Here is a 13,762-nt window from a genome sequence, read left to right as displayed (position 1 = left end):
GAGGCTACTTTATCTCTCTGTGCCTCAAATTTGGTTTTCATCTATAAACCAGAGCAACTGACACCATCTTGCTGAGATATGGTAATGTGGGAGCAAGCATGGCTGTTTACAGAGAAAGTTGCACTTTTTAGAATGGTTTCTGCTGCCACTACCAGGGGTGCTAGGGATGGAAAAATACTGGGATCTAGTATTTTTGTCATGATTATGGTCCTAGATCCTGTTCTCTCAGAATCATGTTCAGAAAACATGGTAAGCATTCATCTGCAGTCACTAAATATTACAGCTGCTTACCTTACGAGTTTGTCAAATAGGAATTTATAGGAAACCTACTATTCACCCAGCTCTGGGACAGACCGAGAGAGAGAGGATATACGTAGAAGAATAATCGTGGACAGATGACAGGATGAGGGTCAGATGGCTGAGCACAGCACCAGCTCTCTCCTGCTTAGTCGCTGTGTTCATTTAAGCATTTGCTGAGTGCCGCTGTGTTCTGGGGCGGTTTGGAGCCATCCATGGATGTGTGCCTCAAACAAGGCAAGTCAGATCATCAAGGCAGGTCAGATCCCCACGCTCCTACAGCTTATGTTTCCCCAAGGAAGAGACAGTTTAAAAATAAAGATAAATGCTTTAGGGCTGTATACTTAAAACGGGTGAAGTTTTTTTATTGTTGTGTAAATTATACCTGGATATGGCTGTTAAAAAAGAAAAATCTTGGCCCTCATGGTGCCGACGTTCAGGTTTGCCCTGATACATTTGATCCTTATTTGTGGATTTTGTTTTTGCAAATTCGCTTACTTGCTGAGATTTATTTGTAACCCCCAAATCAGCTTCCTTGGTCATTCACAGACATGTGCAGAGCTTTTGAGTTGCCCAACACTCACATTCCCAGGTGAGGCCAAACAAGGCGACACTCTGCCCCCCGTTCCAGCTCTCATCCTGTAGACAGATGTCTTTTTCGTAGTCTTTTTAGTGCCACATTTTTTTGCATTTTTATGCTGCTTCTTGGTGATTTCACTATTTAAAAATGGCCCCCAACTGTCATGCAGAAGTGCCGTCTAGTGTCCTGAGCGTAGGATGACTGTGATGTGCCTCATGGAGATAGCATATGTGGTTAGATAAGCTTTATTCTGGCATGAGTTATAGCGCTGTTGGCCATGAATTCAATGTTAATGAATCAACAATGTACGTTAAATTAGGTGTCTCTAAACAGAAACACACATAAAACAAGGTTATGAATTGATCTGTTGACAAAAATGGGACCAGAGGCTCGCAGGAACCTAACCCTGTATTTCTCCCAGGAGCAATGTTTCAGTGTTCACTAATTCAGTGTTTGCAGTGACTTGAAAGAACATAACTCGTGTGAATGGTGACAGTTAACTGTATATGTTGGGCGAGGGCAAGAATATATGTAGAGCCCACATACCAGATGTCTATCTTCCTTTAAAAAAAAATGCAAAAGTTCTCAGACTTGGCAGCGCATCAGAATGCTCTGGGGAGTTTGACAAAATGCCCATGCCCCAAAGAGTTTGGTTCAGTTGGCTGGGGTGTGGCTCAGGCAGAGAGATTTTAGAAGCTCCCCCAGGGATTCTAATGCGCAGCTGGAGTTGAACACCAGTGCTCTTCACATTGAGTGATAATGTGTCTTAGAAGTGGACCCTGGCCCGCTGAAGGAGGCTCTCTGGGGGCCAGCAGCACCTCCTCATACCCGCTCAAGATCCAGAGCCCAGGGGAGGGTGTCCGGTTGGCCAGGCTCCTGCCCTGAGGAGAGGGTCTGTCCCCTCCATCCTCCCATCCCCCGTAGTGACGCCACACACATCCTATGCCCACACGCAGCTGGAGGGAGGCTTCCCTCAGGAAACCCTGGTGCTGTTAAGAGAGGAGAATGGATGGCAGACAGCCCAAGCCCCACAGAGGTCCACTCCACCCTGTGCTCCAGAAGACATGTGCCTTTCCTGAATGAAATCAAGTGAGAGAGATGTGCCTAGGCAGGGCGGTGTGTGGTTAATGCCTGCCTGCCTGCCATTCCCCTGGCTCCTCCTTTCTCTCATTTCTTCCAGCTCCTCTGATCTTCCTTCACAGGGATTTCAGGCTGAGAAGATGACGTTTATTTTCAGAGGAGTCTTGTCAGACAATACGGAGTGTTAGGTGGTTGGGCCAGGAATGACCTATATGAGCGGAGTTCAGAGAAGGAGAACCACCATGGCTAGCGTGGTCAGGAGGGGCTCTGGTGGAACTGGATTCAGGTGGCTTAGTGCCTGGACAGGTCTCACGGAGAAGGCCATTGGTGACAGAGGACAGCCTGGATGATGGCACTGGGAACAGCTCCCATGACAGAGGGGGAATAAGTACAGCTGAATGAAGCTGACTTGGCTTTTGATTTTTCATCTTAAGCAATGAGCCATTACTGAGCACTTACTGTGTGCATCTGGGCTTCTTATGTGAGAGGGGCTGCGAGGATAAATGGGACAGGACAGCACAGTCGCTGCCTGTGGGACTGTGAGGAGTCTGATGAGAACTACGGAGGAGGTGAGAGGCTGATGAGAACTATGAACAAGCGTAAGGAAACGATAAAAACAGCAGAGCATGACACAGAGTGCATCCGGCCAGCAGAGATCATGCCCTTGGACAGCTGGGAATGGCTTCACATTACAATTGAGGTGGGTCATGAAGGGATGCGTGAGATTCTAATCAGGACAGCTGTGTGTGTGGTGGTGGGTATAGGAAAGGTAAGACACAAACTGAGAGGGGCTAAAACTCCCCAAAGGAAGTAGTGACTAGAATGTATTGGCTGACACCCAGCTCATCTGTTCTAAAGCAAATACAGGCAGTCGGACGGGAAGGTAGGTTGAGAACACTGAAAAAGGTCTTGACCAAAGGTATTAAGGTTTTAGGGTGGGGATTAGGAAGACCTGTATATTCGGATAGGGCTTGGTGTTTGCTATCAATCCTTCTCTTAGCTAATCTCATTTGGGTTTTTCCCTGCAAGCTTGATAGGACATGTCTAAGGCAGCAGCACAAAAACACGAGAAGGCTCGTCCTGCGTCTCTGTGTGCAGAGTAAATGACACCCACTGAATGGGATGGGTCTTGTTGACCAGGGGATGGGGGAGATTTGCTCTTTAAAGGAGAGGGTTGTCTCTAGAAGTAGCTGAGGATAGTGACCTCTCGCTGGCATGTCTGGGCAACACAGGGCATCTGTGATACATCATTCACTCGTTTCCATGCCGCCTTTGCCACTGTCCAGTGTGTTTGTCCCCCACCCCATCCCTCACATGTGCATCCTTCAAACCTCTGTTAGAGAAGAACCAGCACCCTTTATTGATGAGGTGTCTCCAGAGGGCACTTGGGAAAGGCGTGGTCCTGGGCCTCCTCCTCACCTGGCCTCACTGCAGGTTTCAGAACAGTGTAGATGGTGGTTCTCAGGTCCACCTGCACATCCGAAACCTCTGGGGATCTTTGAACAACGCTAACAGCTGGGCCAGTGCCACACCAGTCTGTAGTACCCAGACCAGCTGAGGTATTACAAACACCCCGGATTTTATGGACAAGCAGACTGAGGCTCGGTGTATAAGATTACTTGCTGGTAGTCGATTCTTGAGTCCAAGCTTCAAACCCCCAGGTTTTGTCATCTCTCCCCTGCTGGAAACTGTCACAGTACTGATTTGGCCATTCATAACTAGGTGGAAACCACAGTTCTTTGTTTCACAGCACAACTAAGATTTTAAAGGCAGTTTTTGAAATAAGCCAGCAATGTGGGATGTTACATCTGGTCCCATGACTCCCAGTAAGGTAGATGTGAAATTAGCAGCTGGAATTCTCTGTTTCCGAAGCTCAGGTGTCGACTTTCAGGGTTGCTCTTCAATGCACAGGCAGCCAAAGTGCTGGGGAAACCTCAGCTAGGCCCTAACCTTCTTGAAGGTTGTGACTTTATTTATTAGTTTCTGTCTTCCACAATGCTGATGCACAGAAGTAAACCGATAAATATCTGAATGAATGAATAAATGGCCAACAGATTTGTACTATTCACTTGTGAGCTCCCATCCTGTCACACACAGCTTGTTTCATCTCATCTGCAGTATCAGTCTAGATACCATCTGAGTCCCAGCGTACAGGTATTGAGAGGCATGTCATTAAAGAAAAATAGAACAAAAACTAGTGCCAACTCTGCATTAGGCAGAACCCTTCAGTCAAGAGGTTTGAGGGTCTAAGATGTAAAAGGGGTGGTTAGCAGCTTCCACTTGTTTCTTTTGATGTGGCCAGAAGCTAAACTGGAACTCTTTTCCTTTGTTTTACAGGTCACAGCCAAGACTGCCTTTCTATTTATTTTACCTCAGTATAACATTAGCGTGCCTACAGCAGGTAAGAATCACTGATCTCCATCTTCTCCTGGCCCTGTTAATCCTGAAGAACCTGGAAAGCTTCCTTTTCACCATCCGTGTACAATCTTTTTTTTTTTTTCCCCCATGATGGAGTCTCTGCTCTGTCACCCAGACTGGAGTGCAGTGGCACAATCTTGGCTCACTGCAACCTCTGCATCCCAGGTTCAAGCAGTTCTCCTGCCTCAGCCTCACAAGTAGCTGGGATTACAGGTGTGTGCCACCACATCCTGCTAATTTTTGTATTCTTAGTAGAGACGGAGTTTCACCATGTTGGCCAGGCTGGTCTCGAACTCCTGACCTTGTGATCCACCCGCCTTGGCCTCCCACAGTGCAGGGATTACAGGCGTGAGCCACCACACCTAGCTGTGTATAATCTTTTTAGATATTGAAACCAGCCTCCAGCAGCCTCCACCACTGAGATTGCAGTGGTGCAGCATTAACAGTTAAGAACTTCCCTCTCTTCTGCTCTCTCTTCTTCATCAGAAGAGGACCTGCTGCACCATGTGGTGCAGCTCCTACTCCTTTCTCCAAAGCATCTAACATTGAGTTCTGTTGGAGACAGGACATGAGGCATCGTGACCATTGATCTGTTCTCCAGAGCATGGCTTGCTTTTAACATTTTCAGTGAGGACAGTGGGCAGGATGTTGCATTTTGACAGTGCATGGAAGCATGGTTGGGGGACAGAGTGCTGCACTCTTGACTGGGTTGGGGTAAGGACTAAACCTCAGGCCCAGCCCCAGGTCTTGTTGCACGGCTGTTGTTAAGGGCCACTGACTACAGCTGCTGCATCACAAGCTTCCCCCATAGTGACTGAGCATTTCCAAGCACTTACAGGCAACCCAGCCAGCATCATGCCAGGTACCACAGCGGCCTCACTGGCAGTTCCCAGTACAGTTGAGGGGCTGCAGCTCAAGGAGCAGCAGGGCCAGGCAGGTAAATCGCTGAACTGGACAGGGGAGAGGGTTTATCTAAAGGAGTAGCTGCTGCTCACTTCCAGCCAGTCGTCACATAGGAGTGTAAACCCTGTGTGCCTAAGAACTTCCTTTTCCACCCCCGACAAGAGAATCCAAAGAAATCTCTTTTTAGGTGGAAAAACTCTGATTTTTAAATGTTGCCAACTAATTTAGAAATTCTGCAAACACCATGTGGGTCAACATTGTGTAAACCAAACCAACACATCATCTGAAGGCCGAGTCCAGCCCTTGGGCACAGGTCTGCAACTTTGGGCTTCTCAGATCCCGCCACCAGCACCTGAGCATCACTCCTTTCTCAGTAGCAAAGTCCTGGGTGGCCTCTTGATGAACAAAGGAAGGACTTTTGTTTGCTGAACGTAGTTCTTTCTTCTTTATTCTTTTGTTGTTGTTGTTTTTGTTTGTTTGTTTGTTTTGGTCGGAGTTTCACTCTTGTTGCCCAGGCTGGAGTGCAATGGCACGATCTCAGCTCACTGCAGCCTCCGCCTCCCGGGTTGAAGTGATTCTCCCACCTCAGCCTCCCAAGTAGTTGGGATTACAGGCATGCGCCACCATGCCTGGCTCATTTTGTGTTTTTAGTAGAGACAGGGTTTCTCCATGTTGGTCAGGCTGGTCTTGAACTCCTGACCTCAGGTGATCCAGCCCCCCTCAGCCTCCCAAAGTGCTGGGATTACAGGCATGAACCACCACACCCGGCCTTTTTTTTGGACGGAGTTTTGCTCTTGTTGCCCAGGCTGGAGTACAATGGCGCAATATTGGCTCACTGTAACCTCCACCTCCCGGGTTCAGGTGATTCTCCTGCCTCAGCCTCCCAAGTAGCTGCGATTACAGGTATGCGCCACCACGCCTGGCTAATTTTTTGTATTTAGTAGAGAAGGGGTTTCACCGTGTTAGGCTGGCTGGTCTTGTACTCCTGACCTCAGGTAATCTACCCGCCTTGGTCTCCCAAAGTGCTGGGATTACAGGCATGTGCCACTGCACACGGCCTTTTCCTCTTTATAGTAGAGAGGTGACTTTAAGGTGAGATTCTTTTCCTTGTCTGGCTCTGCCAGCTACTAGCTAAAAGACTTTGGGGGCAAATCCTGAACCTGCGGCTCATGGAGGATATAGCCATGAATCTTTCCTGGCCCTAGTCACTGTGGCCAGGATTGGGAGGAAGCCATGCTTTTCTGGGGCAACCAAGTCAGTTTCTTCATCTGAGAGTCAAACCCATTGGCAAGAGAGGAAGAAAACTATGCCACGAAAGAGACTGGAGAGCATCTCTGGCCTCAGTGGGCCAGGAAACATGTGGCCAGCACCAGTGGTCAGCAAGCAGACAGATGCCTGCTCATCCCAGGGCACACTCTAGTGCTGGGGGCACGTGGATGATATAGCTCAGGGCTGTGTGTTCTAAGTCAAATCCGGGCTTATTTACTCTTGCCTCTTGAAAATCCTAATAACAGAGACTCGACTGTACTCAAGATTTACTGATTTATTTTTTAGTTTAAAAACATTGTAAAATATATATAACATAAAATGTACCATCGTAACCATTTTTAAGTGTGTAACTTAGTGGCACTAAGTACTTTCACATTGTTGTGCTACCATCACCACCATCCATCTCCAGAACTCTTTTCATCTTGCAGATTGAAACTCTGCCCACCAAACCCTACCTCCCCTTTCCCTACCCCCTCTAGCCCCCAATAGCCCCCATTCCATTTTTTGTCTCTGTGAATTTGACTACCTTAGGTACTTCATATAAGTGAAATATAGATAGTATTTGACGTTTTGTAACTAGTTAAAAATTATTCTTCAGCACTTTTTCAAAATACATTTATGTGAGTGATACATAAGTCTTAGAGAAAAATTATAACACAGCAAACCATTAAGAAGATAAAAGTCACACAGGACCCCATCACCCAGAAAAAAACTAAAGTTAGAATGTTTTGGAATATTGATTTATAACACAATTTTTTGCTATTATATGATGAACCTTTTTGTGTGTCGTTGATTATCATTCCTTTCAACCAGATATTCTGAAAAGCTGCAGGATGTTTCTTAATAGGGATTACCACAAATTACCCAGTCAGCCCCGTATGGATATTTAAGTTTCCTGTTTTTATTGTAAATAGTACTAAAGTGAACATTCCTGTGGCTAAATTTTTACGTTTATTTATGATTGCTTTCTTAGGATAACTTCCTATTACTGGAACTTCTAGGTTAAGTAGTATGTAAAGGTTTTATGTATGTATTGCCAAAATATCCTCTGTCATTTAATACTCGTGACCCATAAACCCTCCATTTTAAAGTTGTTTTGTAAATATAAAAATGCACAGGATTAAAAAAAAAATCAGAATGCCAGTTTATAAATGTCTACAGAGACAGCCAGTTATCAAATATTGTGCTGGTGTTTTCATTACATTTCTCCCTGAAGTCAACTTACAGGGGATGCTGGATCATACCCTACATACCCAGAGCTGTGTTACTAATTTACCAGGAGAAAGAATTGTCCTGGAGACCTCAAAAGTTGATGTGCATGTGATTGGGCATCCTTTTATTATAAGAAGGGCTATTTGTAAAGCCAGATCATGATCAGAGGGTTGATTTTTGAGTTTGAAACCTTCCCAGAGACACTGGCAAGACAAGTGATATCCTGAAGCATTGTTCTCACAACAGCATGAGAAGCGTAGATAAGCACACTTTAGAGCTGAACTCAGACCCTCTGGGCAGAAAAAGCTTCCTACAGTGTTTGAGTAAGGGGGAGTGGGGGTAGTGGAGTGCCACCGTGTCATGCCTTCATTTGCTTAATTAATTAATCAAGCTAGACAAATATTTGTGTGCCCATTGTGGGCCAGGGTCTGGGTGGAAAATAATGTACAGAACCCATCTGATCTCTGATGTCATGAAACTTATCATTTATTAGAGAGAGAGAGGTAATAAACAAGTAAACAATGAGTTAAATTGTAGTTGTGATAGGGTGATGAAGGAAATGTACAAGGTTATGTGGTAAGGAAAAACAAAGGGGTGGTGACAGAAGATGTTTCTGAGTGTGAGGTTGCGTTGTGTTGTGAGTAGAGGGAGAGGTCTGGGCAGAAGAAAGCACTCCGTGCACAGGGACCAGCATAAGCAAAAGCCGTCAAGTGAGGCACAGACACCTCGGAGGGTTCTAGTAATACCTCGGGCGCAGTGGCTCTAGTAACTGTACATAGGCCAGCGTGACTTGAGCCAGTGGGCTTTGGCATTTTCCCACGGTGGGACTATTGAATTCTGCTCCTGGAATCCTCCTCCAGGCCCAGAACAGACCTGGGTAGAGGAAAAGGTACAGTAAAGTACATGGTATATGGAGGGGGTTTCAGTTACTTTAGAAAGAGAAGATTAAGTGTTTTAAGTAGCCTATCTTTTATTTAAATCTTGCCATTTGGGGCTATTGGAAATATGACAAGCAAATAATCAAGAGAGAGAATGAAATCAGAATAGCCTGCTTAATTTTGTTTTGAGCTTCTTAATCACTAACCCAATATGGTAATTGGTTTGTAAGAACTGGAGGAAAGCAGACTTCTCATGGGAAAAAACACTGTACAATAACAAGTCTGTTAAGGTTGTGATTTTAAAAACCCTCCCCAAAATCTCTTTAGATCACACTCTACTCTTGGAAATGTACCTTTTTTTGGTATAACCAGTGTAAATTCTGACTTCTAAGGTTTCTTCCTTAAGTAGTGTGTAACTTGCTCAACTCAACATTTAAAACTGAATTTTAGTAGAGCCAGTAACTGTTTTCATACAAGGGGGTCCATCATTTCCAAATCCCTGTGTCTTCCTCAGCTGACATTTTCAAGGTCTAAGGAACAAAGTTAATAAGTAATGTGGTTGGGGCCTTTTCTTGAAGGTTTTGTCTTGCCATAACTCCCTCTTCTTCTATACTCCTTTCTCTTCTTCCCAGCTCCCAGTACTAGTTTCCTAGGGCCAGTGTAACAAAAGTACCACAAACCTAGTGGCTAAAACAATAGAAATTTACCATCCCAGCTTTCTGGAGGCTAGAATCCCGAGACCATGGGGCCAGCAGAGGGGCCCCGCTCCTCAGAAGGCTCTGGGAAGGATCTAGTCCAGGCTTCCCTCCTGGCTTCTGGTAGTTCCTTTGCGTGTGGCAGTGCAGTGCCAGTCTTCACACGGAATTCTCCCTGTGTACACGTCTGTGTGTCCAAATTTCTCTTTTTCATAAGGACACAGTCATGTTGGATCAGAGGCCCAACCTACTCCACGGTGACCTCATCTTAACTAACTACATCTGCAGAGACCCTGTTTCTGAATAAGGTCACATTCTGAGGTGCTAGAAGTTAGGACATCCACAAGATTTGGTGGAGGTGGGGGAGACACAATTTAGCTCATAACACCAGCTATAAATTTACGACTTTGTGCATTATAATCAGCTGGTTAAAAAAATTAAGCTTCTTTCAGAGAGATGCACACAGTAGTGGCAGTGATGCATCTTATGCATCCTGGTGGAGCCCCTGCCACCCTGGCATCCTTGAGGTTTTCTTCAAGGACAACAGTGATGAAGCAAGAAATATTCCTTTACTAACTTCCTGCTCTCCTCATTTCTGCTTGCCATTCTATTAGCAAATAAAAATTCAGCACTGCCAGTTAAAGTTTCAGATAAACAATAGATATCTTTTTAAAAGTATAAGTACGTCCCAAATGATGTATGAGATAGAATTATACTAGAAAATTAATCATCGTTTATCTGAAATTCAAATTTAACTGGCCACAACCGTCCACCCTGCTCAGTTCTGGCAAGGAATAAAATGTGTGTTTTCTGATCTTACCATTACACACTCTTGGAGTCTTCTTTCTAATTAAACTACCCCAAAGTATCTCATGTGTGATCAGAAATGTATAGACTATAAAGGTCAGAAAAGAAAAGTTTGATTCTTCCCACAGGCAGACTCCAAGCCTGTTGACTTCCTGTCTGATCTACAACAGGTGAGCCTAAACGGGCTAAGCATTTAGCCACAAGGTTGTCTTGGGTTGTGCTACTAATTTGCTGAATTGTCTTGGGCAAAACACTTAACACCTGGGTCTCTATCTCCCATCTGCAAAATCCAGAGTGATGACCACTCCCTCAACCCCAGTGGTTCCTGTAGACAGGAAGCCCTGGGAGTCCTCTGAAGGGCTTGCTACTCAGATTTTCCATAGACCAACACCATCAGCACCACCAGGGAACCTGTGAGAAACACAGACTTTCAGGCCCCAGCGCAGACCTGCTGCATCAAAACCTACATTTTAACAAGAGCTCCGGAGGTTCCTGTGCCCGGAGCTGTAGCCCGAGAAGCGTGATTTTAAGTGAGGTGGGCGAAAATCTCTAGTTAGGCTTTCAAATAATCCTGCGCTTGTAACCTCAAAGGTAAGATAGGAAAACCCCTAAACCCAGAAACTCATTTGCATCTTTCTGTCCTTTTCTGGTTTTGGTTTCTCTATAAATATCGGGTCCTGGGAAAGGTTGGGGGAGGTGGGGAGTATCACTAGTGGAGTTGGTTTCCAGCTGGGGCTACAGCTCCCTAAGAAGTCATGTACACGTTTGTGGCTGGGCGCAATGGCTCACACCTGTAATCCCAGCATTTTGGGAGGCCGAGGCGGGCGGATCAAGAGGTCAGGAGATCAAGACCATCCTGGCTAACATGGTGAAACCCCGTCTCTACTAAAAATACAAAAAAATCAGCCGGGCGTGGTGGCACACACCTGTAGTCCCAGCTGCTCTGGAGGCTTAGGCAGGAGAATCTCTTGAACCCAGGAGGTGGAGGTTGCAGTGAGCTGAGACCGCGCCACTGCACTCTAGCCTGGGTGACAGAGCGAGACTCTGTCTCAAAAAAAAAAAAAAAGAGTCATGTACATGTTTGTAAGGCAATGTGGGCAGCAGTTCTGGTAGCTTTGACGTTGCTCAGCCTGCCTGCTGCTGCACGCCTAGAACACCAAGGTTGAGGCTGAGGGAGCTCTTCCAGAGATGGGTTTGTTTTGCAGTGACCAAAGGTAATAAGGATCCATCCCCAGGCCCTGTGGATCCCAATTGGCTTTATTACTATACTTTATTACTATCTGCTCTGTTGCATTTTGCAGCCAGAGATGAAAGGCCTAAGAACCTCCTACACCATAGCTTGGCCATTGTTCTCGCAGCCTCTTCTAGGATGAGACTCACTGAAGTCAAAACAACCTCAGACAGATGGTTTTAAAGCCTCATTCAGCCAAAGGCCTTTTTCCAGGGCTCAAATGATTCTTGTTCCCTTTGGTGATTGGCAGGAATTAGTGTTGTCTACTGCTTGTATCATATACTTGAAAGGTTGGCATCACATATCAAGCTGAGCCCCTCTTTGTAAGATGAGCTCATGGGGGGGTCAAGAAAGGAAAGAGACAGGTGGACAGCGGTGGCTCTGGAGATGGAAGCCATACTTGATTGTAGATGAAAGCTACCTAATCTGTGGCCCATACAGCTGGAGGAGACTTGAGACTCATCTAGCCTAGCCTGCTCCTTTTACAGCCAAGGAAACTGAGGCTCAGAGAGTTGATTCGTGCTCCCAAGGATGCACCAGTGAGAGCCAAGGAGGGGCCGGGGTGGTCACACCTGTACAGCACCAGGGTTCTGGAAAGCTTTAGAAAAGCTGGGTTTATCAAATGGGGCAGTGGGCATAGGCAGTCCCAACCAGGGAGGTAGAGACTTGGCTCTGTCCTGGCCCTGTTGAGCCAAATAGCCACAAAGATCTCGTCTGACCCTGAGGTTCTGTGTGTATGAATAAGAGAAAAACCACGGCCCCCAGTGTCCCTGGCCTTATTGGTTGGCCATCTGAAAAAGAATGGGGATCCTCTGACCCAGGACTTGTGGCCAGTCCTGGACTTGATTCTTTTCCCCAATAACTAAAACTTACTAAGTGTAACAATTGTGCAGAAAGGTGGACAAATCATGTGTTCAGCTCAACGAATTTTCACACACTGAACACCCATGCAGCCTAGAAGTGTCTTCTTCAGACGCAGCTTGATTTTTATCTAATTCCCTGTCGTAGCTCAGATAATTTATCCCATTCTGTGTGGAGCTTGTAGAGGCTTAAATAAGCAGAGCCACAGAGTGGCTGTGGCTGATTGTTAACCAGCCTGCAGCCTGCGGTCAGCAGGAACGTGGCTAGAGCCTGCAGACCCACATCTTTGACCTGCTGCACTGAGCCCCCAAATGTCTCTTCTCCTAGTGAATCATCTTGCTCTTACCCCCACCCCCCCGCACCCTTTCTGACCTGGACCCCACCCCACATCTTTACTTGAACTTCACTTTCCTGTTTCTCCTGATCAAATTGTTTCTTCTATCTAGGTAGCATAATTTTTTCTTTTTTTTATTTTTTTTGAGATGGAGTCTTGCTCTGTTGCCCAGGCTGGAGAGCAGTGGTGCGATCTTTGCTCACTGCATCCTCCACCTCCTGGGTTCAAGCTATTCTCCTGCCTCAGCCTCCCGAGTAGCAAGGACTACAGGCACCCGCCACCATGCCCAGCTAATTTTTGTATTGTTAGTAGGGACAGGGTTTCACCATGTTGGCCAGGTTGGTCTGGAACCCCTGACCTCAAGTGATCCACCACCTCGGCCTCTCAAAGTGCTGGGATTACAGGCGTGAGCCACCACACCCAGCCAGATAATTTTTTTTTTTCTAATCACTTGTTTTTACTGACATAATTTTTGTCAATTTAATGATGGGTTTGTTGAAATTGTTATTTTTTTCATGTAAGTTTAAAAAAAAAAGCCTTAAAAAAAATTTTTTTGTATGTGACTCTTGAGAGATTATTTTTTCTTTATAGCTCTCCCTGAATTTTAAAATGTTCACACATTCCCCTAGCTGTAAGCATTCTTCACATGAGGCAGCCTACGGAATGCATGTGTCATGCCCAGGCGATGTTGTATGCAGAAGTCACAGAACTTTGAAGTACAGTGGAGTCTGTAGTATGTGCCTGGCACCTAGGAATCCTTGTATATTTCTTTCTGGAAAGCTACAGGGAGGGTTACAGCCTTATAAAAAGGAATGGTGCATCAAGAAAGCAATGCCAGCTGGGTGTGGTGGCTCATGCTTGTCATCCCAGCACTTTGGGAGGCCGAGGCAGGCAGAATCATATGAGGTCAGGAGTTTGAGACCAGCCTGGCCAACATGGCAAAACCCAGTCTGTAGTAAAAATGCAAAACAATTAGCCAGGTGTGGTGGGGCACACCTGTAATTCCAGCTACTTGGGAGGCTGAGGCATGAGAATCACTTGAGCCTGGGAGGCAGAGGTTGTAGTGAGCTGAGATCATGCCACTGCACTCCAGCCTGGGGGGAAGAAAAAAAAAAAAAACAATGCAGAAGCCTAGGATCTTATCAACTTCTCTTCAGCCCTTCATTCATCTTTGCTACATTGTTTTATGTCATGGAA

At 45.9% G+C, this 13,762-nt stretch overlaps 1 protein-coding gene across 2 annotated transcripts in view; it reads left to right on the top strand.

Annotated features, from left to right (window-relative positions):
* Positions 1-13,762, top strand: part of TRAM2 (translocation associated membrane protein 2) — an 80,098-nt gene that overhangs the window by 36,795 nt on the left and 29,541 nt on the right. Inside the window, exons 1-2 of one of the 2 annotated variants that reach the window (XR_003118963.1) lie at positions 3,933-4,074; positions 4,295-4,358. Coding sequence is in view for 1 of the 2 variants with exons in the window: in XM_025381623.1 (XP_025237408.1) it covers positions 4,295-4,358 (64 nt within the window). In the remaining variant the exon portion in view is untranslated. Of the gene's footprint in view, positions 1-3,932; positions 4,075-4,294; positions 4,359-13,762 lie in introns of those variants that run through there. The other variant, XM_025381623.1, reaches the window with a different exon arrangement.

The sequence above is a fragment of the Theropithecus gelada genome, chromosome 4 (genome assembly GCF_003255815.1).
Source record: "Theropithecus gelada isolate Dixy chromosome 4, Tgel_1.0, whole genome shotgun sequence".
In the NCBI taxonomy this organism is placed as follows: Eukaryota; Metazoa; Chordata; class Mammalia; order Primates; family Cercopithecidae; genus Theropithecus; species Theropithecus gelada.
The sequence above is the reverse complement of the archived record's forward strand: the minus strand, read 5'-3'. Positions and strand labels throughout refer to the sequence as shown.